Genomic DNA, 27,474 nt, shown 5'->3' on the forward strand with positions numbered 1-27,474 from the left:
CATAGCACTACACTCTACATATGACCTCTACTACCTTGACTAACCCGTACCTCTGTACATTGACTTGATACCGGTACCCCCTGTGTATAGCCTTGTTACTTTTTAAACTTTAGTTTCTTTTAGCAAATATTTCCTCACTGCAATGTTCGTTAAGGGCTTCGTTAAGCATTTCACGGTAATGTCGACACCTGTTGTATTCGGAGCATGTGACAAAATTTGATTTGATCACTAACCGCAGTGCTGCTCGTGACAAACTGAGCGTTAATTTTCCACAATCATGTTCATTGATACTCTGTAGGGTCTGCTTGCTTGTACATTTGGGAGTTGAAACATAAATGGTATTATTGCAAAGGTTAAGTTCTCCTCTATTACAGTGAAATGTCTTAATGTGTTTGTGTCCGTACGTCCAATTTTATGTCGCCTCAAACGCAAATAGTGAGTTGAAACTGCTTGTTGTCCGTGTGTGGGGGGGGGGGGGGGGAAGCAATCTTTTGTCTCTGTTGAGCGGCAGGGGGAGGGTCTTGGTGTGTGGGTCTGGTCTCCTGGTTGCTGACTAGATTAATCCATCGTCATTCATCAATTTAAATCACCTCTACATGCAGAACTGCTTTCACTCAGCGACGGCCTGACGTTCTCCTGTAAAATTCTCTGATACAGAGCGGAGTTAATTGTTCCTTTTTATTCAGGCAAGTCATTCAGATCCTGAGGCAGCAAAGCATCCCCAAACCATCACACTTCCTCCACAGCGACCCCAATTGAGATGTGGCAGAACTTGAAACGAGAAGTTCATGCTTGAAAACCCACATGTCGCTAAGTGAAAACAGTTCTGCATGCAAGAGTGGGCCAAAATTCCTCCACAGCGCAATGTGAGAGACTGATCAACAACTACAGGAAGCATTTGGTTGCAGTCGTTGCAGCTAAAGGTGGCACAACCTGTTATTGAGCGTAAAGTAGGACTGGGTTATATGGCCAAAATATCATATGGTATTTTTCAAATTTATGACGGTATTTGATGTTAATTTTGTTTTTGATTAACAAAAGTTCAACATTTTTCTTTGAGTAGTGCGTGACCCTATTCTACATTTTTTTTCAATGGGTCTTTATCCGTTCTGAATGTTTTATACTGTTCAATTCAACTTCAACCTAAAATAATTTCCTGCGTTTCCATTAATTTCAGCATTTCCTGTGCTCATTTGAGATCATTTCCACACTGCCACGATTTGGCCAAAAATACTATGCCTTTAACCAAATGTTGCAATTGTGATTTTGAGCAAAACACTTGGGTGAGCTTTTGGAATCATGGAAATAGAATGTTTATTATAATGCTAATATTTAGAATATAAATAATAGTGGGCACTTTGAATACAGTGTTTGACATGACAACGAATGAAAATGCCATGGATGAGTTATTGAGACAGGGTAGGATCCAAAGTGATGTTCAGTGTCAAATTTTTTTATTTCACCTTTATTTAACCAGGTAGGCTAGTTGAGAACAAGTTCTCATTTACAACTGCGACCTGGCCAAGATAAAGCAAAGCAGTTCGACACATACAACAACACAGAGTTACACATGGAATAAACAAACATACAGTCAATAATACCGTAGAGAAAGTCTATACACAGTGTGTGCAAATGAGGTAGGATAAGGGAGGTAAGGCAATATATAGGCCATGGTGGCGAAGTAATTACAATATAGCAATTAAACACTGGAATGGTAGATGTGCAGAAGATGAATGTGCAAATAGAGATACTGGGGTGCAAAGGAGCAAAATTAAATAAATACAGTATGGGGATGAGGTAGGTAGATAGATGGGCTGTTTACAGATGGGCTATGTGATCTGTGAGTTGATCTGACAGCTGGTGCTTAAAGCTAGTGAGGGAGATATGAGTCTCCAGCTTCAATGACTTTTGCAGTTCGTTCCAGTCATTGGCAGCAGAGAACTGGAAGGATAGGCGGCCAAAGGAGGAATTGGCTTTGGGGGTGACCAGTGAGATATACCTGCTGGAGCGCGTGCTACGTGTGGGTGCTGGTATGGTGACCAGTGAGCTGAGATAAGGCGGGGCTTTACCTAGCAGAGACTTGTAGATAACCTGGAGCCAATGGGTTTGGCGACGAGTATGAAGCAAGGGCCAACCAAGGAGAGCGTACAGGTCGCAATGGTGGGTAGTATATGGGGCTTTGGTGACAAAACAGATGGCACTGTGATAGACTGCATCCAGTTTGTTGAGTAGAGTGTTGGAGGCTATTTTGTAAATGACATCGCTGAAGTCGGATCAGTAGGATGGTCAGTTTTACGAGCGTATGTTTGGCAGCATGAGTGAAGGAGGCTTTGCGAAATAGGAGTCTGGAAGGAGAGTTTACAGTCTAACCCAGGGGTCGGCAACCCAAAATGTTGAAAGAGCCATATTGAACCAAAAAAACAAAAAACAAATCTGTCTGGAGCCGCAAAAAATTAAAAGCCTTATATAAGCCTTATAATGAAGGCAACACATGCTGTGTCTATATTAGCTATATTAGCCTACTATCAAAATGATAAGTAGGCTACAAATACATAATGAGCATTCATGATTTACTTGCAGCGCTGGAGAGAATGACGCACCACGTGACTACTCTGCTGTATGATGGTGCTTTAAATTTAACTTCCATTATAATATTAATGTATTATGTTTCGTTGCATTGATGAAGTTATAGAAATACAATACAGAAATCAGATTTTTGATGTCATTTTTATTTTAGGATTTCAAAAAACAACAAAATGTGCAACGTGCATAATAGGCCTCCTGTAATTTCAGACCTCCCCATGGAAATAAAATGCAGTCCTTTACAATCCTCAATAATACGATACAATCCTCTTCTCTTTTCCCCCTTATCTGGGCAACAGACAGAGTGCAATAAAACAGCAGCCTTTTGAAAAGGTAAAGTATTGTAACAACCCTGGGTTTATAAGCGCGGAAATCGACTCTGCCGGACGAGCATGCTTTTGCGGCACAGTCGATAGCGCGCCGGACTTCGGGTTAGAAGGTCGAGGGTTCGAGACCTGCTCCCTGCTGCTGTTTCATTACAGTATATAAAATTAAAATAATACAGTTTAAGTTCGATTTCTGTGCATTATCCTCTGTGCAAGGGTGAAATGCAGCAGCACCCTCTTCTCTTTTGACACGCACAATACAATGCAGCCATCCTCGGACCTGAGCAACAAAACACAATAATATCCCTGTGTGTCATTCCAAATATATATACTGACAAAAATCAGAAATCACTTTATAAAAACAGCCACTTTGTTACTAAATATGTGCCTATGACAGGATTGTGTTCTTACCCGTTTAATGTGACTTCTGTTTTTGGACATCACTGGACAGCTTCTCAACATCGGGCATGTAAAATGTAACTTTAATCTTCACGCAGGACTGCAAGCTCTCATCTGTGAGGCGGGTGCGGTATTTGGATTTTATGTAGTTCATGTTTGAGAATATCTGCTCGCACAGGTATGTTGATCCAAAGATGGATAATACTGCAAATGCATATTTCTTCATGTTCCTATAACTGTCAGGAAGAATGGAAATGTCTTTCCACGTTACTCTTTTTGTTATTTGACAACTTCTCATTACAAAGCAAACATGCAGGCAATCCTTCCGCATTGGCAATGAAAGCAAATGATTCGGTCCAAGAACTGTGGAATCCCTCTGTTCTCCTCAGCTATCTTTCTCTTTTTCCCTTTGGGAACCATGGCCCATGACACACCCGCCGGTTTGTTTGCAACAGCCACCTATCTGGCACTACGCCGAGCTGAAAGAAACGTGTGTCGCAGGCTATGACGTCTATCTTCGTTGACAGAAATGTTGAAATTAAATATTTATTATACACATTTTTACAGCATTTTTCCATTTTCATATTTTTGAAAAAGCTCCAGGGAGCCACTAGGGCGGCGCTAAAGAGCCGCATGCGCCTCCAGAGCCGCGGGTTGCCGACCCCCGGTCTAACCAGACACCTAGGTAGTTGTCCACATATTCTAAGTCAGAACTGTCCAGTGTAGTGATGCTGGGCAGGCAGGCAGCGATCGGTTGAAGAGCATGCATTTAGTTTTACTTGCGTTTTAAGAGCAGTTGGAGGCCACGGAAGGAGAGTTGTATGGCATTGAAGCTCGTCTGGAGGTTAGTTAACACAGTGTCCTAGGGGACCCTATAATCTTTGGCTTCATTAAATCTTTATTCATATAGCCAACATATTCATGCTTTGTCTATTCCTCTTTGATTTAGAAGATACTGTTAACCTGTGTGGTTAAAGTTTACAGAAGGGGTGAGGGAGACAAACAAAAATACATACAGGTGGAAAAGGAAAGAAAATGGTTCTTGCGATAGACATTTGGAAAAGCGTGCTAAAACAAATTCAAATTCTATCGCCCAGCCCTACTCTCACCGCTCTACAAGTTGACCCTAATTATCTGGTTCCTCGTTGCCAGTGTATGAGGAAGGACACAACAGCCAATGTAGGCGTAGTTCTTGTATTTCTGGTGGTGGATCAAAGGAATGATACAGTTATGCTCATTGCTCAACTCTAAATAATTTCCCACGCTGGCTCGTGTCTGCTGAATGTCAGCCTGGTCGTATGACAGAGGAATGGGGAAGGAGTGTTAGTCTGATCTGCCACATGGTTCCTCTGTCTGTACTGTAATGCTGCTGGAGAACCTTACATTAGTATGCGTCCCAAATTGCACCCTATTCTCTATATAGTGTGCTACTTTTGACCAGGACCCATAGAGAATAGTAATGATAGGGGTGGGATCAATATGGTTACGTATCGGGATATATTTTTTACTATATATTGTATCTATCGTTTTGACAACATCTCAATTATTTTTGGCTAGTTGGCTGTACCTGCACCAAAACTCCAGTATTTTTCCTTCATAGCTTGTTCTCCAACTTCCTTTTAAATAAGGAGTCAATTTGTTTTCAGCACTTATTTTTTTCCATGACTGATCAAAACTTGATTTTTTTTCTGGCTCCCCTTTGTCCCTCTGCAGTATATGAAGAGTAATATGTTTGGAACATGGAATCTTAATAAAAATACAGTATAGAATCGCAATACATATCGTATAGGCACCTAAGTATCGTGATAATATAGTATCTGGAGGTCCCTGGCATTTGCCATCCCTAGAGATTAGGGTGCAGTTTGGGATGCATACGAGGCTGAGCCTCATATCTGGGAGGGGAATGGGTACAGGGCTCAGAGTAACCAGGGGAGAGAATTTCCATGTCATGTGATTTAGATTTTATAGGCCTAGATTCTTATCCTAAAATCCTTTGTTTGGTTTTGTCTTTTATATCCTTAACCGTAACCACTTTGAAACTAAACCCCAAGTTTCTCTCCACTCCCCAGATATGTTCAGGCGAGTTGTGCGAGCGAGCAAATTCCGTCATGTCTTCGGCCAGGCGCTGAAGAATGACCAGTGCTACGACGACATCAGAGTGTCGAGGGTCACATGGGACAGCTCGTTCTGCGCCGTCAACCCCAAGTTTGTCGCTATCATCATAGAGGCCAGCGGAGGCGGGGCCTTCCTGGTCCTCCCTCTTCACAAGGTGAGTCTGGGACTATTGACTATGAACACTGCATTGTGTGGATCTGTCAGTGGGTTTCACAAGAAAACTTGTCAAGTGACAGTGGGTTTCTACATTGATATGGGCATGTGCACTTGCTGCCTAAACAGATTCGGACTAGGGCCTAGTTTGACCTATCCTCACTGTCTGTGGCTTTGAAACATACTTCAACCCTGCTCCATCCCACACACTTTGGCCTGGGCCATACTTTCAACGCTCCCTGGGTTTCAACACGCCCTGTCTGCAGGGAATAACCAGGCACGTCACACACAGCACAATTTACTGCTGACATAGACTCACACACACACCCAGGGGAAATCACACATTGGCCACCTACAAATTACAACCTTGCAGTTTGAAATCACAACTGTTTGTGTGCGTTCGAGAGCCTACGTATTTTCCTAAATCATTCATGAGGTTGAAGTAGCAGCATCACGGAGGCATGTTTCAGGCTGTGGTTGAGGACAGACAAGACGGCGGGGATTTCTAGCTGCGTGACTGTGGTCTCTGGTGGCCTGGCTGAGTGGGTGAGATGAAGATGGATTTTGACAGGCTGGGTTGCTAAGCAGTGCAGGCAGCAGTACCTACTGGTGGTGGGCAGTGGAGAGAGACTGCAGACTGACTGGCCCAGATGTGGAAGACTGACACTTTGGTACTAAACTCTATATTCTGGGGAAGGTCCTATAGAGCCCTTTCTGTGTTTGCCAACTTTGCTGCACGAGGGGGATGCGTGCAAGTTGGTGGCAGAACACAGGGGAGTTCTTGTAGAACGCCAGCAAAAACAGCCTCTGTACATGTTACTTATGTTTCCAACTACTTTTGGATTATAATTGGATTTTAAGGCTCGTATGAATGTCCTGCTTAATATGTTTGTCATTGTAAACCAACTGCGTTATACTTGTGGGGCAGCAGGTATCCTAGTGGTTCGAGCGTTGGACTAGTAACAGGAAGGTTGCAGATTGAATCCCCGAGCTGACAAGATACAAATCTGTCGTTCTGCCACTGAACAAGGCAGTTAACCCACTGTTCCTAGGTCGTCATTGAAAATAAAAATTTGTTCTCAACTGACTTGCCTAGTTAAATAAATAAAAATCAAAAAATGAACACTTCAACCAGTAAAATGGCTCTTTGGCTACAGCCTATGTCAGTGAGCGTTAGCATTCTAGCTAACAACTGCTGCAGCTGTAATTTATTTTGCAAAGATCACAAGCAAATTATAATCTTAGGCTGTTCAAGCAAGAATCAGAACTACATTGTAAGCGTTTGAGACCCCAAAAAGGGATTTTGTTTAGAAGTAATAACGTAAATCTAGGCTATGTTGAATGGGTGCAGATGGCTTTCTTACTGCAGCCAAGAGTCGTGCATGACGTAAGTATGTCGTGTACTGTCTTTGTATCAACTCATTTTCTTAATAGTAACAAGTATTTTTTTCACCTCTTTTACATTTTGATCAGAAAGAAGCCCCTGTCAGCCCAGAGGCAGTTCAGCTTTAATGACAGGACTCTAAATGACCCGGTTTTAAAAGATTCACAGTTCATTCTCCTATGTCATTTATCGTCTTCGCTCAGGGAGGGACAAAACGGTACCGTAGAATGCTGTAGCAGCTATCATCCACCTTCTGTACTTTGTGCCTGTTGGCTTTCTCCTACGTCCTCAGGGGCGGGATGACACCTGTCGTAGTGTAGTTAGTGGCGATGATGTAAGAGGGTCATATTACTTAAGGGGTGTTAGGGTATTTTCAGAGGAAAGCATCCAAACTGGCGTCAGATATTTAATACAAGCAGGATGAGGAAGAGATGACGTCTGAGACATGGACACAATATGAATGGAAACGTGGGGACCAAGGAGGACAGGGCCTGGAGTGTTAGTGCCTTTGGAAGCTAGGGTACTCCACATGGACAGCAAAGGCCATCCAGACAAGCTTTTGCTTTCAGCTTTGCCCTTTGTAGCAGCAAGGTGGTTTTCCAGTGAAAAATGTCTGTTTTGCATACAGTAAAAAAACATTTGCATTTCAGATTTCGTTTCAGGGAGAACAATGTTAGTGTCTGTACCACTGGGATGATTGTCTGCGCTCCCTGAGTTGAGGGTTGGGAAACCTCACGTAGGCTGGCTGACTCCATCATAGCGTTGTGTACAACACAAACTGAACCCAAGGCCTCTGGGGACGGAACCTCCCTGTACTGCTCACCTCCATATAAGGGTCCTTGAAGAGCTCAGACCACTTAGGTCAGACACTCGTTGAACCCAAAGTGGGTGGGGGGGGCCACTCTGGTCTGGAATGTCCCGCAGTAACCCCATTAGGTGTTATTACATTGTCATTAGTGTTTAGTATATGTCTGGCTGCACCAGACATGCGCACACCCACACAAACATACGCACACACACATAAACATACGCGCACACACACTGCTTGGTGGTGTTACTATTTTTCTGGTCCAGCAGTGCTCCAGTGTCAGCCAGCCAGGGCTTGATATACCCTGCGTGACATACAGTAAGTGATTTATGTGTCTGTCTGATTACAGGTCTGTGAGCAGGGCAGTGGGCCTTGTCATCGGACTCTGGCTTTGACACAGCTTTACAATACAGCTTCCACCTGCCTGTCCCACTCCCAAGTCCCTGACCTGCTTCTGATTCTCTATCTGACTTCTGACAGATGATTCTGCTGTGGGCTTGTCTCTGACTTTGTACAGTAAGGGTGTGTTGGCAGGACATCGTCTGCTTTGACTGGTGGATTAAAAGTGGACGAAGAGCGTGATGGCTTTATGCGCAGATTAAAGGGTCATTTCCTCAGGCTATGGGTAGAAAAATAAGTCTTGTTTTCAGATCTGCCTAGATACTGGCTGGCAGTGTAACTGGGGTGAAATGGCTAGCTAGTTAGCGGTGCGCGCTAGTGTCGTTTTAGTCGGTAACGTCACTCGCTCTGAGACCTTGAAGTAGTTGTTTCCCTTGCTGTGCAAGGGCAGCGTCTTTTGTGCAGCGATAGGTAACGATGCTTCGTGGGAGGCCGTTTGTGTTCAGAGGGTCCCTGGTTCGAGCCCAGGTTGGGGCGAGGAGAGGGACGGAAGTAACACTGTTACAGCTGCATGGACTAATCTCCTTGGAATCGTGTTGGAGATTTTCTTTTAATGTCCTATCAACAGGCCATGCTCTGAAACTCTAAGTAAGAAGAGTTAATATTGTTTCAAATTGCCATTTTGTGTTTGAAATATTTGGCTTGTGGCTTTTGTTTCCACAATATGTCAAAATGAAACGGGACACTAATCTTTTAGAGAAAGCAGCCAGATGGACCCGTCCTATCTCCATATAAGCTTAGAGAACACGCATCTCTATGGCAGTGTGGAAAATATTCCTCTGCCAACAGAGAAGTTGGACTGCATTAAAATACACACGGCAGTTTGACTGGGACTCAACCCCGACACACCATGATGTTCAGAGGTAGCCTGTAACCTCTCAGCCTCATAGCAGGGTTCAGATCAATTTGTCTACGTACATCTGTCAGACAAACACTCTGCCTTCTCTGCTCTTTTGCTGGGTGTCACCCACGTACTCACACTAGAGCGCATGTCAGTGCATCTGGCTGGCTGGCCCATCTGCCTGTGCTGTGCTCTTCCCAGTCTGTGTGGGCAGCCAGCTGCTCTGGGCCTTTGTCCAAGGCCTACTCCCAGCCAGGCCCATTCGGCCTGCTGGGGTGGGGATCCAACCCCCAGAATATGACCCTTCTGATATGCACTTTGTGGCTCTTATCTTCATATGGTCTACCTCCACATCTAGTATTGTGGGTGATGATAAGTCAGAAGAACCACAGCAACCCTCCAAATAACTTTAGGTTTGAGCTTTGACTAATAGGCTTTTAGATTCACACCCAATACTTTCCTGGCACTTTGCCTATTGTCCTGAGTGTGCTCGGACACGTTGGCCTGTGCTTGAGCTTGTGGAGCGATGTGAGGCCTGACGGTGATGGGGTCTCGGCCTGTGACTTGGGCTGGGGCCTGTGCTATTGGTCAGTCTAGCGCAGGGATGGTCTGCTGTCTGTTTCTGTCTTGTGGTTCTGTGTGTAGGAGGGGGAACCTATGGCAGGCCAGGTTGACTTAGCACCTCGTTGTTGCTGCCCGCCTCTTTGGCTGCATTGTGTCCTGTCAGGACAGATGGGGGACGTGGCTGACTAAATGCATGTGGTCTAAAACCCTCACGCTTTCAATCTCCTCCTTTCTCTCTCTGCGCCTGACGCTCTGCCATTTGTTCCCTCATTTCCATATGGAGGAAGCAGTGGGAGACTGAATGCTGTAGGAACTGTGCAGCGAGACATTCCTGCTTATTCCTCTCAATGTGCCGGCCCCTACTCTGGAGGAAAGGGGATGTATCTCAATGAATCACAAGTTGTGATTTATATTCCCAAGTCTTGGAATCCCTCATTTGATTGTCAAGCATGAAGTGGTTGAATTCTTCTTGGTGACTGGCTATTTTCCGTGTACAGTGTCCTTGTGTTAAAGGACAGTTATTCAGACCTACTGAGGCAATAGGTTTTGTCTGTCCATTCTGGTGATCTTTTGGACTAAAACAACAATATGGGCTCATGTTCTAAACCAGTGGTTCAACACTCCGTGTTCTGTTTGGACCAATCATCAATCTTTTACCATCAGAAATCCCTGGGTGTGGACTGTGCTCACACAAATAAGCACTTTTTCACACTCACCCTCTCTCTCTCTCACACACACACACACACACACACACACACACACACACACACACACCCCCTAAGTCTTACACATGCAAAGGGTGGTTTTATAAGGGTCTTCCCCCACACTGCTCAATCTTTATTCCAGGATCCCTATTCTGCTACTGCTGTCACCACTGCTGCCGCTGTCCTGCTGACTGCAGATTTGACCATATATGGCCATTCACTGCTACCCGCCTGACGGCCTTCCAGGACCATTTCCTCCCTGCCTTTCCATTGGCTGCTAGCATTGCCAGTTCTCTGTGATTTCAGGGATAGGCTGGAGAGGTGAGAGGGGGGCCGAGATGAGAGATTGTTGAATCAAGTGGTGTCTCATTACCATGTTCTGTTGGTTACTAGGGACACTAGTGTCATTGGCTTTCTAATCAAAGGTTTAGGACGTTACTTGCTTGTTGCAAATTTGTATTATTTGTAAGAGTTTCCGAATTGGATGACGGTTCAAAACATTTTTTTTCCCGAGCGTCCAGTTGTCTTGATCATGGCATTAGTCTCAGCAGAGAGAGGGTGAGAGCAGCAGAGGGTCCGTCTCTCATGGTCCATGCTCTCTCCTTTCCTCCAGTGAGACAGACCAGAGAGAGGGGACACAGTCTTCCACCTGATGGTGAAACTCAAGTCGAATGTGCCTCGGACACAATTTCACATTGTCCCTTTGACCAAATACTCCTCGATCTTAAAATAATCAGAACAAGCTGCTAATATTAAAAACACAGGGCTATCGATACACTTGGCTACTCATTCATTGCAAGTAGAGAAGCGTGTTATATTTTGTAGTAGTGTTGAATAAAAACAGTGACCCTGCTGAATTAAACGTGGGCATGAACTCACTCATAAATACAGCTCTTAGCTGTATTCTTTGTCTTTCTCTGGTCATGGGTTTAAAAGTTACGAAATCTCACGTAGGCTAGTATCAACATTTGCTGTGGCCGGGGTCGTGGAAACTGTAGGTAGGCACGGTGATTTGAGCTATCCGATTGGCCAGTGCAGTAGGTGCACTCGATTTAGCCGCACATCTCCCGGTCCGCCTTGTAGGCGGAGTTTGTTTTCAGACAAATGAAATGGTTGAAAATGGGAACGTTTGCCTACCCGGTGCACAGGACTTCTGAATCAAGTGCACCTACCGCCAACAGCGGAATGCCTTAGAGATCAACCAGTCGCATTCGAACGGTTGGTGACCACTGCTATAAACATTTTTGTTAGAGCTTTGAAAGAATGATGGGCCCAGGATTCGTTCCTCTTTTGATCTCTATGACAAACACTTTCCACGGGCAATAGATGCCCAGTTTCTTTCTCTCTCTCGCGCGCTCTCTCGCTCCCTCTCTCTGTGTACCTGCAGACTCTCTCCCAACCTGACTGGGACTGGGCAATCACATGTTAGTCTTGGCCCTGCCGTCACTCATGCCTGGCCAGCTGTCCTCTGCTTTACCCCTCCTTTACTAGGTTAATGCTGGAGCAGACTTCCAGTCATTTAGTCAGAGCAGAGAGACGGCCCAACAGTGATGTCCTGTCTGACTGTACTGTACCTCCCCTGTGTGCTGCAGTAAATCATGGAGACCAGCCCGGGGTCTGACTGGTCTGCAGACTCAGCTGTGCTTTCAAGGCCATGAACTCACAAAGGGAAGTGGAAAAGTAAAAATATCCATGGTGCTCTGAGGGAAGCAGGCGTGTAAAAGCCCTCCTATAGAGCGTCACATGTTCTGCTTGTTAGGATGCGCTTGTGTGTGACGCCTCTTTGATTTAGGTATTGAAAGTGTTATTTGTCATTGTCATACATTTTTTTTTATCTTGTTATGTGGTTCAAGCACATTTTGTGCAGCTTCACTTGTTGCTATGCAACAGGTCTGCTTGCTTGACACATGTTTTCTCACAGGATATTATAGAGCACAGAGCCTAGTCCAGGTCCCTGACACATGTTTTCTCACAGGATATTATAGAGCACAGAGCCTAGTCCAGGTCCCTGACACATGTTTTCTCACAGGATATTATAGAGCACAGAGCCTAATCCAGGTCCCTGACACATGTTTTCTCACAGGATATTATAGAGCACAGAGCCTAATCCAGGTCCCTGACACATGTTTTCTCACAGGATATTATAGAGCACAGAGCCTAGTCCAGGTCCCTGACACATGTTTTCTCACAGGATATTATAGAGCACAGAGCCTAGTCCAGGTCCCTGACACATGTTTTCTCACAGGATATTATAGAGCACAGAGCCTAATCCAGGTCCCTGACACATGTTTTCTCACAGGATATTATAGAGCACAGAGCCTAGTCCAGGTCCCTGACACATGTTTTCTCACAGGATATTATAGAGCACAGAGCCTAGTCCAGGTCCCTGACACATGTTTTCTCACAGGATATTATAGAGCACAGAGCCTAATCCAGGTCCCTGACACATGTTTTCTCACAGGATATTATAGAGCACAGAGCCTAGTCCAGGTCCCTGACACATGTTTTCTCACAGGATATTATAGAGCACAGAGCCTAGTCCAGGTCCCTGGGTGTTCTGGTCATTAACATCAAAACACGTGTAGACTGTTAGGGACTGAGATTAGTTTTGAATGTTTAATCCAATCTAGCCTAGGCTTTATGTGATGGGTTGCTTCAATTTCGCATCAAGATTGACTGCGCTAATTCAGCCCCGTTCTACTCATGTCGGTGTTTTGCTCAACAGGCTGTCAAATATCTCCACTCCCACCTCGTCTACATGAACCACACGCCTTCCCTGTCTCCGGTCTCTCCCACCGGGCTGGTTGCCATGGAGATGATGATCAGCGGTCTTGTCTAACCATTCCTTGCTCTGCGGGTTCGGTCTATTGCAGGAGTAACTCTTTGTGTTCCTTGTCTCGTGGAAGTGTTATGGGATGTCATTTTAACAGGCAGGCATGTAAAGTGGCTGTGCCAAGTAACTATCTGTTCACTGTGTTCCTACATGTAGGGGTTCCTACATCTCTGCCTGGTCTCTAGCTTAGAGCACTGTTCTCTACTTTATCAGCGCCTATCCACTCACCTTCACCTTCTTCTCTGGACTGTTTCCAGTTCCACATAGTTCCTGTGGTTACTGGATGACATGGGGGTAAATATTATGACAGTGTACTAAGATTGAGGGCTGGCTGTGTCTTTGATACTGTACCTGCCAAGGTAGGTTGCCACAGGCCAGTCCTCCTACTGCTCCTTGTCATCGCAATGGTAATGTAGCGAAGTTACCTGTGTTAACCTGAATTTAGCAGTGGTGGGAAAAGTATCCAATTGTCATAGTTGAGTAAAAGTAAAGATACCGTAATAGAAAAGGACTCAAGTAAAAGTGAGTCACCCAGTAAAATACTACTTGAGTAAAAGTATTTGGTTTTAAATATACTTAAGTGTAAATAGTTTCAAAATCCTTATATTAAGCAAACCAGACGGCACCATTTTTGTGTGTAAATCTGACCATTTTCCTGTCCTGCTAAGCAATCAAAATGTAGCGAGTACTTTTGTGTGTCAGAGGAAAATGTATGGAGTTAAAAGTACAAAGTTGTCAAAAGTATAAATAGTGAAGTACAGATACCTAAAGAAACTACTTGAGTAGTACTTAGAATTTAGGAGATTAGTTTTGTTTGCTGTAAGCCTGTTTTCATTATGTGTTGAACAGTCGTGGTCTAAAGAGTAAGAGCCTACGTGTTGTACTGTACTCTTATCATAAGACAGCATGGTGGTGCCTGTACCTGCCTTAGAGATGGTGAAACATTTTTGGCTGGGATCTGTTGATTGCCATTTCTTTCCTAACCATCCGTGACCTCACCGTACACAAGCATTCCAGCCTTATGTATATAATCACAACGCTATCAAATAATATTTATTCAGGCTTGAAGCGAGATCCTCATGTACTTCCCTCAGACCGTGGAATTCCTTATTGTGTATAGCAGACACAAACAAGATTAACACCCCTGGTCCCTCTCACTCTCATTAGTCACAGCCGTGGCGTGGAATGTCTGGAATGACAGGCTCTCAGGCCCGCTGGACGGCACTGTCGGCAGCCCTGTGAACTCGGGGGGGGGGGGGGGACGGGAGGACAGGCCTACAAGCAACCCTGTCAACTGTGGTGGTAACGGGTCTACCAGCAACCCTGTCAACTGTGGTGGTAACGGGTCCACCAGCAACCCTGTCAACTGTGGTGGTAACGGGTCCACCAGCAACCCTGTCAACTGTGGTGGTAACGGGTCCACCAGCAACCCTGTCAACTGTGGTGGTAACGGGTCCACCAGCAACCCTGTCAACTGTGGTGGTAACGGGTCCACCAGCAACCCTGTCAACTGTGGTGGTAACGGGTCCACCAGCAACCCTGTCAACTGTGGTGGTAACGGGTCCACCAGCAACCCTGTCAACTGTGGTGGTAACGGGTCCACCAGCAACCCTGTCAACTGTGGTGGTAACGGGTCCACCAGCAACCCTGTCAACTGTGGTGGTAACGGGTCCACCAGCAACCCTGTCAACTGTGGTGGTAACGGGTCCACCAGCAACCCTGTCAACTGTGGTGGTAACGGGTCCACCAGCAACCCTGTCAACTGTGGTGGTAACGGGTCCACCAGCAACCCTGTCAACTGTGGTGGTAACGGGTCCACCAGCAACCCTGTCAACTGTGGTGGTAACGGGTCCACCAGCAACCCTGTCAACTGTGGTGGTAACGGGTCCACCAGCAACCCTGTCAACTGTGGTGGTAACGGGTCCACCAGCAACCCTGTCAACTGTGGTGGTAACGGGTCCACCAGCAACCCTGTCAACTGTGGTGGTAACGGGTCCACCAGCAACCCTGTCAACTGTGGTGGTAACGGGTCCACCAGCAACCCTGTCAACTGTGGTGGTAACGGGTCCACCAGCAACCCTGTCAACTGTGGTGGTAACGGGTCCACCAGCAACCCTGTCAACTGTGGTGGTAACGGGTCCACCAGCAACCCTGTCAACTGCGGTGGTAACGGGTCCACCAGCAACCCTGTCAACTGCGGTGGTAACGGGTCCACCAGCAACCCTGTCAACTGCGGTGGTAACGGGTCCACCAGCAACCCTGTCAACTGCGGTGGTAACGGGTCCACCAGCAACCCTGTCAACTGCGGTGGTAACGGGTCCACCAGCAACCCTGTCAACTGCGGTGGTAACGGGTCCACCAGCAACCCTGTCAACTGCGGTGGTAACGGGTCCACCAGCAACCCTGTCAACTGCGGTGGTAACGGGTCCACCAGCAACCCTGTCAACTGCGGTGGTAACGGGTCCACCAGCAACCCTGTCAACTGCGGTGGTAACGGGTCCACCAGCAACCCTGTCAACTGCGGTGGTAACGGGTCCACCAGCAACCCTGTCAACTGCGGTGGTAACGGGTCCACCAGCAACCCTGTCAACTGCGGTGGTAACGGGTCCACCAGCAACCCTGTCAACTGCGGTGGTAACGGGTCCACCAGCAACCCTGTCAACTGTGGTGGTAACGGGTCCACCAGCAACCCTGTCAACTGTGGTGGTAACGGGTCCACCAGCAACCCTGTCAACTGTGGTGGTAACGGGTCCACCAGCAACCCTGTCAACTGTGGTGGTAACGGGTCCACCAGCAACCCTGTCAACTGTGGTGGTAACGGGTCCACCAGCAACCCTGTCAACTGTGGTGGTAACGGGTCCACCAGCAACCCTGTCAACTGTGGTGGTAACGGGTCCACCAGCAACCCTGTCAACTGTGGTGGTAACGGGTCCACCAGCAACCCTGTCAACTGTGGTGGTAACGGGTCCACCAGCAACCCTGTCAACTGTGGTGGTAACGGGTCCACCAGCAACCCTGTCAACTGTGGTGGTAACGGGTCCACCAGCAACCCTGTCAACTGTGGTGGTAACGGGTCCACCAGCAACCCTGTCAACTGTGGTGGTAACGGGTCCACCAGCAACCCTGTCAACTGTGGTGGTAACGGGTCCACCAGCAACCCTGTCAACTGTGGTGGTAACGGGTCCACCAGCAGGCCCGGCCAACTGTGGTGGTAACGGGTCCACCAGCAGGCCCGGCCAACTGTGGTGGTAACGGGTCCACCAGCAGGCCCGGCTAACTCACACAGACCGAACACGCTGGGCTCAAGTCCTCTCTTCACAAGCCAACCATGTAGATGATTATGTTGGTTGTGTGAGAGCCTGTACTGTACTGGTGTGGGTTGTTTTTTGGTAAAGAGCAACAGAGTGTTGACTAAAGCATATAATTTGAACAAGGGTGTGAGATGTCTAACAGCCAGAGTTTGTGTGAAATGTTCTGAGGAATATGAGTCTGGAGTAGAATGGTGATGTTCTCCCCAGACCCTGTGCACATGGCACCCTATCCCATATCTAGGGCCCATAGGGCTCTGGTCAAAACAAGTAGTGCACTATAGGGAATAGGGTGCCATTTGGGGCACAGCCTTAATCTCTCTGGGGTCTGTGGACCAGGTAGGCAGCTAGAGGACATGACTATTTTAAGCAGGAAATACCAGTGAGCCAGGCAGGCAGAACTACAGCACTTATTGGATACTAGTGTATAATATAGCAGTGTTTTGTCATTCAGTCAGCACATATAGGCCAATCTACTGCACACACCCAGGTCATAGTCTGCCATCTCTATACCTTTGTCCCTGTAAATAAACAATCAGGTCTACTGGCAACTGCAGGCTCCCTTGCAAAAATGAGACCTTGGTCTCAATGGGGTTCCGTGTTTAAAATAAAGGTCAAATAAACTACTGGAAACCTGCAGCTCAACATGAATGAACCACTATGCTGTTTACTTTCTGCATCTATGTTAGATTGTCAACCTGGGCAAGGCCTGAGCAGGAAAGAAGAAGTGGATGTACTGAGCAGTGTCCTTGTATAGGCCTTCCCTCACACACCCAGTCAGCCTACATCCCTCTGTCACTCCTGGTCCTCTGCTGATAGAGGTTTAGACAGCCCTTTCCCTCTCACACCCAGTCAGCCTACATCCCTCTGTCACTCCTGGTCCTCTGCTGATAGAGGTTTAGACAGCCCTTTCCCTCACACACCCAGTCAGCCTACATCCCTCTGTCACTCCTGGTCCTCTGCTGATAGAGGTTTAGACAGCCCTTTCCCTCACACACCCAGTCAGCCTACATCCCTCTGTCACTCCTGGTCCTCTGCTGATAGAGGTTTAGACAGCCCTTTCCCTCACACACCCAGTCAGCCTACATCCCTCTGTCACTCCTGGTCCTCTGCTGATAGAGGTTTAGACAGCCCTTTCCCTCACACACCCAGTCAGCCTACATCCCTCTGTCACTCCTGGTCCTCTGCTGATAGAGGTTTAGACAGCCCTTTCCCTCACACACCCAGTCAGCCTACATCCCTCTGTCACTCCTGGTCCTCTGCTGATAGAGGTTTAGACAGCCCTTTCCCTCACACACCCAGTCAGCCTACATCCCTCTGTCACTCCTGGTCCTCTGCTGATAGAGGTTTAGACAGCCCTTTCCCTCTCACACCCAGGCAGCCTACATCCCTCTGTCACTCCTGGTCCTCTGCTGATAGAGGTTTAGACAGCCCTTTCCCTCACACACCCAGTCAGCCTACATCCCTCTGTCACTCCTGGTCCTCTGCTGATAGAGGTTTAGACAGCCCTTTCCCTCTCACACCCAGGCAGCCTACATCCCTCTGTCACTCCTGGTCCTCTGCTGATAGAGGTTTAGACAGCCCTTTCCCTCTCACACCCAGGCAGCCTACATCCCTCTGTCACTCCTGGTCCTCTGCTGATAGAGGTTTAGACAGCCCTTTCCCTCACACACCCAGTCAGCCTACATCCCTCTGTCACTCCTGGTCCTCTGCTGATAGAGGTTTAGACAGCCCTTTCCCTCTCACACCCAGGCAGCCTACATCCCTCTGTCACTCCTGGTCCTCTGCTGATAGAGGTTTAGACAGCCCTTTCCCTCACACCCAGTCAGCCTACATCCCTCCCCTTTTATTGCTGCACATCCTGCCCCCCCCCAACAAGGGGAGTTTGAGAATCACTTTCAGGCCACTGCCTCAATATGGGCCACTTTGCTTGGAACCACGCCAACCTTTCTCTGATTCCACAACCGACTCCCTCCCTGCTCTGCTTGTCTTCCTTCCTCTCTGGCTAAGTATTCAGAGAAGCTTATCCCTGACATGCTGGCCACACCGCCCGCGTTGCGTGTGTGAGCGTTGCAAAACAAATGTACACGTTATTCAATCATTTCATCCAAACTGCCCACGCGCGTCAACGAGAGTCTGCTTGATGCGCTTAAAGTCCCGCCTCTCAGCTCCTCGTTGGTTTTTAGGCGCATATACCCACCTGGGTGATTTGGAAGATGAACTGAGGTCCTAAAGGTGTTTGGCAACTGCCGTATGAAGTCCAAAGAAGGAGTGATTACGAGAAACTAACCTGGTTTACCTTTTTATCTGTGGATTAATTGTCAGTGTAGGGAACACGCGATTTTGTGACTCAATGGGTCAAAATTCGATGAAGATCCAGAAATAAATGACCTTGTGCATTTGATATAATAACAACCAAATGTTTATCCCAGGACCAATTAGCTAGCATCAGCAGGTTTCATGTTTCGACCTGTCCCCAAATGAATCTAGTTGGTTCAGAGTTCGTTTTGATATTTCAACATGCGGACGAGGACGCACGCGTTTCCCGGTCTAGTCAGCATGTTACTCACAGGCCCAGAACGAGTGCTTAGTATTCTGATGTTGGATTCCCGGGAGTTTTCTCTGGACTGGGCGAGGCATGGAGCCATGGACTAGGCCTTGTCATTTTAGACACATGTATAACAAACTCCCGGAGACGGGACTTTGGTCACTGAGCTTGGAGTTTGAGTATGTGTCATGGCCCAACTCTGTCAGTCAGGTGAGGTTGAGAGGGACTCTGAGCTGTAGGGAGGGCTGTGAATGTGGTGTGAACCAATTGACTCATCTATGGACTAGGTGATTTATGTCCATCTCTGGCACTCCCAACATGAAACTCCTTTCTCCAAGTGAGTGGTTGGACTACTGTGACTCACTGACCACTTGTAATCAGGTTTTAACCTAATAGGCTCATAAGGTTCCTTTGTTTGAGAAACCTTAATAATGCCTGTGACTAACGGAGTTAATATCTATTTATTTATATAGGCCAGTTTAACAAAACAACTACCCAGTGTCATATAATCAAGTCCTTGCCAAATCGGACAGTGAGTCAGTCATGTTGCTTAGTAATATCAACAACAGGACTGTATTGTGGCGTGAACTGGCCAGTCCTTTGTTTTCCTCGGTGGCACAGTAGGCAGGGAAAGGATGGAGGAAGATGGAGTCCTCCGACAACATACTGACTCATATCCTGGTATGGAATGGCTGAGTCCTAGTGGCCTGTCTGCTGTCTGCTATTACACAAGCATTTAGACATAGGGCCTAGACCGCCCACTCATTGTTTGTAAACTCTCTCTGTCTACATACGCCTCTAGTACAGCTCCATGAAGACAGAGCTTCTTCATACTTGAATCTGGTTGTTTTGACTTCACTCTTAAGTTATCTGAATGGTCATTCTAAACATTCGTCTTGAGTTTTGACTAAAGGCTCTAGTACATAACTAAAAACAGGGCCTGTAAGAATTGTCTGTCTACAGAGAACTGGAAAGCTCCTCTCTTCCTGTGAATATGTAGCACTTATATTTAGCCCCTCTGAAACCATTGTCGTCATGGTGCTAGAATGGCTGTGGGCAGTGAGTGATATTCATGAGGCAATCCATTGTACTTTAAATAGGGCTGCAGCCATTACAGCAGGGCTCTCTGCCTCAGTGACATCATCTGACTGTCAGGCCCTATGGTGGTCCAGCTGGGGATTCCACAAACGGAAGCAAGGAAAAGGGCGTGTCAGTCTCCCAAATCCAACCCTAACCTCCACAGCATTTTCAGAGCTCACGTTTCTCAGACTTCACACTGTGGAGAGCACCTGATCCTCCAATCACTTGGGGTCAGAGGTCAAGACAGAACCCGCCCTCCCAGGCTAGGTTGATGTAGTCAGTCAGCTGGGTGGCCGGCAAAGCCTTCCGTTTGTCTGGCTCCTTTTGGTGTGTGTGTGTGTGTGTGTGTGTGTGTGTGTGTGTGTTGTTATGACAGCTGGTTGTTTCTGGTCATCAGGCCTGTTGTATAAGGGTGTTTATATAAGGGCTCAGATTCAAGGTTATCTCAGGGTTTCATTTTAAAGAGCAAAAACTAAGCATCTGCATGAGGACGTTATTACCAACAACATGCCTTCATTTTAGGGCTGTTCCCAACTAAAAATAAATATTGTCGAGAGTCGTCCTGTTCTTTAGACCAACCGATTGGTCGAAATGTTTAAACAAATTTGTCCATATACAGTGCCTTCGGAAAGTATTCAGACCCCTTGACTTTTTCCACATTTTGTTACGTTACAGCCTTATTCTAAAATTGATTTTTTTTTTCCTTTTAGGTCATCAATCTACACACTACCCCATAATGACAAAGCAGAAACAGGTTTTTAGAAATCTTACCAAATGTATTAAAAATAAAAACGTATTTATTCAAACCCTTGGCTATGAGACTTGAAAATGAGATCATGTGCATCCTGTTTCCATTGATCATCCTTGATGTTTCTACAACTGGATTGGAGTCCATCTGTGGTAAATTCAAATGATGGACATGCACACACCTGTCTAAGTTCCCACAGTTGGCAGTGCAGGAATTATCTGTAGAGCTTTGAGACAGGATTTTGTTGAGGGACAGATCTGGGGAAGGGTACTAAAAAATGTATGCAGCATTGAAGGTCCCCAAGAACACAGTGGCCTCTATCATTCTTAAATGGAAGTATGGAATTACCAAGACTCTTTTCTAGAGCTGGCCGAACTGGGCAATCGGAGAAGGGCCTTGGTCAGGGAGGTGACCAAGAACCCGATGGTCACTCTGATAGAGTTCCTTTGTGGAGATGGGAGAACCATCTTAGCAGCACTCCACCAATCAGGCCTTTATGGTAAAGTGGCCAGACGGAAGCCACTCCTCAGTAAAAGGCACATGACAGCCCGCTTGGAGTTTGCCAAAAGGCACCTAAAGACACTCAGACCATGAGAAACAAGATTTTGTGGTCTGATGAAACCAAGATTGAACTCTATGGCCTGAATGCCAAGCGTCACATCTGGAACCTGGTATCATCCCTACGGTGAAGCATGGTGGGGGCAGCAGGATGTTTTTCAGCGGCAGGGACTGGAGGACTAGTCCGTATCGAGGGAAAGATGAACGGAGCACAAGTACAGAGATCCTTGATGAAAACCTGCTCAGGACCTCAGACTGGAAGGTTCACCTTCCAACAGGACAACGACCCTAAGCACACAGCGAAGACAACGCAGGAGTGGCTTCGTGACAAGTCTGTGTCCTTGAGTGGCCCAGCCAGAGCCTGGACTTGAACCCAATCGAACATCTCTGGAGAGACCTAGCTGTGCAGCGACGCTCTCCATCCAACCTGACAGAGCTTGAGAGGATCTGCGAAGAAGAATGGGAGAAACTCCCCAAATATAGGTGTGCCATAATATTGTAGCGTCATACCCAAGAAGACTCAAGGCTGTAATCGCTGCCAAAGGTGCTTCAACAAAGTACTGAGTCGAGGGTCTGAATACCTGTGATATTTGCAAAAATGTCTAAAAAATGTTTTGGGTTTTGTCATTATGGGGTATTGTGTGTAGTTTGAGGGGGGACAATTTAATCCATTTTAGAAATAAGGCTGTAACAGTGGAATAAGTCAAGGGGTCTGAATACTTTGAGTGCACTATAGACACGCACCCTAAGTGTTTCAATAAAATCAACTACATATTCACTGAGCCTGTCTAATGCTTTAAGCACACTGTTTGATTTAAATAATTAATACACACAAATGAATCAAGAATGTGAGTGCCTTCGTGACTGGTGCATGTTGTCTCGCTCTCCTCCCTACTGCAGCGAAAAGGCACCTGAGAAAAGCAAGTGTTTGTTGCGCTGTCCATGCTGAAGCAGCAACATCAATTCGGCGATTTTAGTTTGTTTCTTGTTTCTGATTGAAAAGTTTTGTCACCGAAATCCCTCATTTGTTTACGAAAAACATGACCTGTTCCCTCAACCCTTGCTCTCTTTATGTGAAACATGTAAAGACTGTATGCATGTGACCAATAGGCTATAGGTCAGGCCCTGTCATAATCACATCAATAAATTGGTTATAACAAACAACGAACACGGTAATGTCGACAGCAAATGGATCCGGAGGATGTGGGAAAAAAACTTAACGGGCGAATGTTTGTTGGTTTCTCAGGAGGGAAAGTAGAAGTCAGATCTGTGGAAGACATTTGACTTAGTTGTGGAAACTACTGGAGATAAAGAAAGGAGGGTATATGAGCAAGTGTTGCGTGAGTATTATGTGCCAAACAGTTGCTGTTAGATTACAATATGTGTTTCTGACCATTTGGAACAATGCAAACAATACTAAATAAATAAATGCACCAGTCGTGCCTCAATTAGGCTAAGGGCTTTTTCCTCATTTCTTCTGCTGCCTCCGCCACATTGTTCTTAACCCCAATATGCTGGTTAACTTTGCTAGAGTGCACATAGCGACATAGGGAAAGGTGCTAATTGTAGGGCGCGCTTAAGATTTGTTTCAGAACCGTGGACAGCGACCGTGAGAATCACTACATATCGGCACCTAAGTATCGTGAGGTCCCTGGCAATGCCTAGCCCTAGTCAAAATGTCTGGTTTGTACCTGATAGAGCGCAACCTCTTCTGGTTGGAGGGGTATTCCTGTTTCCCTCGCCTCAGTCACTGCCTCCTTCACACAGCAACACAGTCACAGGGCTATGCATGGTTTCTTCACATCTGCGCCATCTCTCATTCTCCCTCTCTCTTTTGTGGAGGTTGAGAATTCAGTCTCCCATGCCCCCCCCTTCTCAGGCTACGCCACAGTTGTATTTGTCTAACAATGATTCTGCCCAAGGATTGAATGATGGGGAAACTCATTTTCTAAGAGGGAGAACAACAATGTGAATTGTGTCTCTCTCTCTGTCTCTCTCTCTCTCTCTCTCTCTCTCTCTCTGTGTCTCTCTGTGATTGGAGTGCCTATTGGTTTGTACATAGTCTCTGATTGGTCACTCTAACCCTGTGATTTCATGGTTCAGCTGAGGTCAGGTTGTTTCCGCGGATCATACACCTCAGTGTTTCTGGTGTTTTAATCTCATGCCTCTGTGTGTGTGTGTGTTCTCCACAGTCGGGCCGCATTGACAAGGCCTACCCCACAGTGTGTGGTCACACGGGCCCTGTACTGGACATCGACTGGTGCCCCCACAATGACCAGGTCATCGCCAGCGGCTCGGAGGACTGCACGGTCATGGTAAGGTTTACAGTCACACTCAGCAGAGACTGTCCCTCTCAGTGGAGTAGTACAATAATGTTTGTTTACACTTTACCTGCATATGTACAGTGCATACACCCTCTCACTGACTCCAACTGACAGAGGACCGGTTTTGGTTGTGAAAGGCCAGACACGGATAGCGTAGGAATGGGTGCAGAATTAGATGGTGATAGGGTATCGAAGTGTACATGCAGGCAGGGCTTGCACTCTAGTCTGGATTAGATTAGACCCAGAGAGACGGGGGGAATGATTTAGCCTTTTTATAGGGCTGAGGTCACTAGCTTGTTTGAGGCTGGTGCTATACTATATGTCCTTATTTGGGCTGTGAATGGCAGGGATCAGTGTGTGCTATGTTCTTAGGTATGCTTCTATCACTTCCCCACCTGTAGGCATTGGCTTCCCCGTGCAACTCTCTGAACGGCAGAAAAAGGCCTCCGTCTGTGAATAGAGGCAGTGTTCCAAGTGTATTTACAGAAGTTGAACCATCAAAGGTTCCTCACTTCAGAACATTTGAGATTGCGGCTAGAAATGCACTCTGAATAGGTTCTCTAAAAGTAATGTTGACTTTAGATTAAGTGTTGTGATGAACTGTGTTTCTGTTGAGATTTCTGTGTCCATAGTAACCTAGTGCAGCTAGAGTAGGAGCTCTAGTGTAGCAGTGCAGCGGGGTGACTACTGCCTTCATACTGTCTGTCTACTGCTGTCAGGGTTTGTAGAGATAATGACTTTAAACTTCAGTCTTCATTTCCGTAGGTACATTTTCTGATTCTGCAATGTTTACCATATTCGTGTAGTCTCTACTGGCTGTATTCTCACTATGTACATAAAAGGTAACTGAACTAAATGACTATTGCCCTGTAGCACTCACTTTTGTCATCATGAAGTAATTTGAGATGCCAGTTCAGGACCATTATCTCCTCCACCTTACCCATCTCCCTCAACATCAACAAAACAAAGGAGCTGATCGTGGACTACAGGCGACAACAGAGAGAGGGAGCGCATCCACATCGACGGGGCTGCAGTGGAGCGGGTCACAAGCCTCAAGTTCGTCGCCGTGCACATCACTGGACCTGAAATGGTCCCTTCACAGAGACCGTGTGGTGAAGAAAGTGCAACAGCGCCCCTTCATCCTCAGAAGGCCAAAGAAATTCGTCTTGGCCCCTAAGACCCTCACGAACTTCAACAGATGCAGCATTGAGAACATCCTGTGGGTTGTATCACTACCTGGTACGGCACCGTCTGCAACCGCAGGGCTCTCCAGAGGGTGGTACGGTCAGCCCAACGCATCATCGAGGTCACACTGCCTGCCCTCCAGGACATCTACAGCACCAGTGTCACAGGAAGGCCAAGAAGATCATTAAGGACCTCAGCCACCTGAGCCACGGCCTGTTCACCCCGCTACCATCTAGAAGGATAATACTGTACATCAAACCTGGGACCAAGAGACGGAGAAACGGCTTCTATCTCCAGGCCATCAGACTGTTAAACAGTCACCACTAGCCGGCCTCCGCCCAGTGCCCTGCCCTGAACCTTAGACACAGTTCTAGCTGCCTACCACCCAGTACCCTGCCCTGTACCTTAGTCACTGTTCTAGCTGCCTACCACCTAGTACCCTGCCCTGTACCTTAGTCACTGTTGTAGCTGCCTACCACCTAGTACCCTGCCCTGTACCTTAGCCACTGTTCTAGCTGCCTAGTACCCTGCCCTGTACCTTAGCCACTGTTCTAGCTGCCTACCACCTAGTACCCTGCCCTGTACCTTAGCCACTGTTCTAGCCACCTACCACCCAGTACCCTGCCCTGTACCTTAGTCACTGTTCTAGCCGCCTACCACCCAGTACTCTGCCCTGTACCTTAGTCACTGTTCTAGCCACCTGCCACCCAGTACCCTGCACTGTACCTTAGTCACTGTTCTAGCCACCTACCACCCAGTACTCTGCCCTGTACCTTAGTCACTGTTCTAGCCGCCTACCACCCAGTACTCTGCCCTGTACCTTAGTCACTGTTCTAGCCGCCTACCACCCAGTACTCTGCCCTGTACCTTAGTCACTGTTCTAGCCGCCTACCACCCAGTACTCTGCCCTGTACCTTAGTCACTGTTCTAGCCGCCTACCACCCAGTACTCTGCCCTGTACCTTAGTCACTGTTCTAGCCGCCTACCACCCAGTACTCTGCCCTGTACCTTAGTCACTGTTCTAGCCGCCTACCACCCAGTACCCTGCCCTGAACCTTAGTCACTGTTCTAGCTGCCTACCACCCAGTACCCTGCCCTGAAAGTTAGACTGCTGCCTTATGTACATCGAGTCATTGAACACTGGTCACATTGTTTAACCCACTTTATATGTATGTACTGTGTTGTAGTCATGGCTCATCCTATATAAGTACTTCTATACACACCTTTTCTATTCAGACTGTCTACACACACCATTATATTTATTTATATATTCCGGACTCTGGCATTGTTCTTTCTGATATTTCTTTTATTTTAACTTTTTAGATTTGTGTGTGTGGCTAGGTATTATTATTGCACTGTTGGAGCCAGAAACGCAAGCATTTCGCTGCACCTGCAGTAACATCTGCAAATCTGTGTACATGACCAATAAACTTTGATTTGAGAACGTCAGTATGATGAGTAACCTTGGGTCTCTGTTTCCCCCTTCAGTCTCTTGGTTGTAAGTGTGAGCTACTGACTTCATGTCACAGTGATGCCAATCTAAAAGACAAGTTAGTTCATGTGAATGTACTGCTTTCTGTGGTCCTGCAGTTTAGATATTCCTGACACAGGCTAACAGCAGGGAAACTGCAGCCATATGTCTGACCTCAGTATATGATCCTATGATGACCCTAGCTATGTCCTGACCTTTGACCCGTGTCTGTCTGCAGGTGTGGCAGATCCCTGAGAACGGGCTGGTTACCGGCTTGTCTGAGCCTGTGGTGGTGCTGGAGGGACACTCCAAAAGGGTTGGCATCATCACATGGCACCCCACGGCACGCAACGTCCTGCTCAGTGCTGGTGAGTGGCGTCCTCCTCCTCGTAACATGTCATGGCTGGATGGCTTGTGTGAGGTGGACATCTTACATGTTATTTATAGTTCTGGTTCAGCCTCTGTGCCTCTGCTTTTGTGGTTGTAATCTGTGGCGTCACCGGACCCCTCGCTCTCTGCCCCCCCCCTAATCTTCTCGCTCTGAGAGAAGTGGCAACCTGCTGTGAGCTTGCGTAATTTCCCCTAAACACTGAGATGCCTGATCAATGCACATCTGTCCTCATTGACTTTAAAATGACCGTTTACCTTGTTTTTATCCTCCATGTCGAAACAAAACCAGAATGAGCTATTAATGATCTTGCCATATCAGATCTTGCCATATCAGTGCTATTTGGTGTTGTCCTTTTTTCTTTTATGTAGTGTGTGTGTGTGTGTGTGTTTTCCTCTCTTCTCAGGCTGTGACAACCTGGTCATCATCTGGAACGTGGGGACGGGCGAGGCCATGATCCAGTTGGAGGACATGCACCCTGACGTCATCTTCAGCGCCTGCTGGAACCGCAACGGCAGCCTCATCTGCACCGCCTGCAAGGACAAGACCATCCGCGTCATCGACCCCCGCAAGGAAGAGATTGTAGGGGTGAGCACCACTGACTAGGTTTGAATATTTTCCCCAAAAAAATTGTTCGGCGAAAATTGCAACCGTCCTGGAACCATCCCGGTTTTCCCGTTCATAAAGGAAATGCTCTTTGTATTGGAAATGCTCCATTGTATTCGGAGCAGGTGACAAATAACATTTTGAATTGA

General features: G+C 46.9%; 1 protein-coding gene and 1 long non-coding RNA gene across 3 annotated transcripts in view; one reads left to right on the top strand and one right to left on the bottom strand.

The window, feature by feature from the left end:
• LOC115164426 (coronin-1C-A) overlaps nt 1–27,474 on the top strand; it is a 65,588-nt gene that overhangs the window by 29,235 nt on the left and 8,879 nt on the right. For both annotated transcript variants that reach the window (XM_029716881.1, XM_029716882.1), the window contains exons 2-5: nt 5,378–5,577; nt 23,544–23,666; nt 26,570–26,699; nt 27,126–27,307. In XM_029716881.1, the coding sequence (XP_029572741.1) occupies nt 5,378–5,577; nt 23,544–23,666; nt 26,570–26,699; nt 27,126–27,307 (635 nt within the window). The remainder of the gene's footprint in view (nt 1–5,377; nt 5,578–23,543; nt 23,667–26,569; nt 26,700–27,125; nt 27,308–27,474) is intronic.
• LOC115164428 (uncharacterized) lies at nt 2,712–3,358 on the bottom strand. The gene is made up of 2 exons (XR_003869918.1): nt 3,321–3,358; nt 2,712–3,189 (listed from the first exon to the last, which is right to left on the bottom strand). It is a non-coding gene; the product is annotated as an uncharacterized LOC115164428 (long non-coding RNA).

The sequence above is a fragment of the Salmo trutta genome, chromosome 27 (assembly GCF_901001165.1).
Source record: "Salmo trutta chromosome 27, fSalTru1.1, whole genome shotgun sequence".
NCBI lineage: Eukaryota > Metazoa > Chordata > Actinopteri > Salmoniformes > Salmonidae > Salmo > Salmo trutta.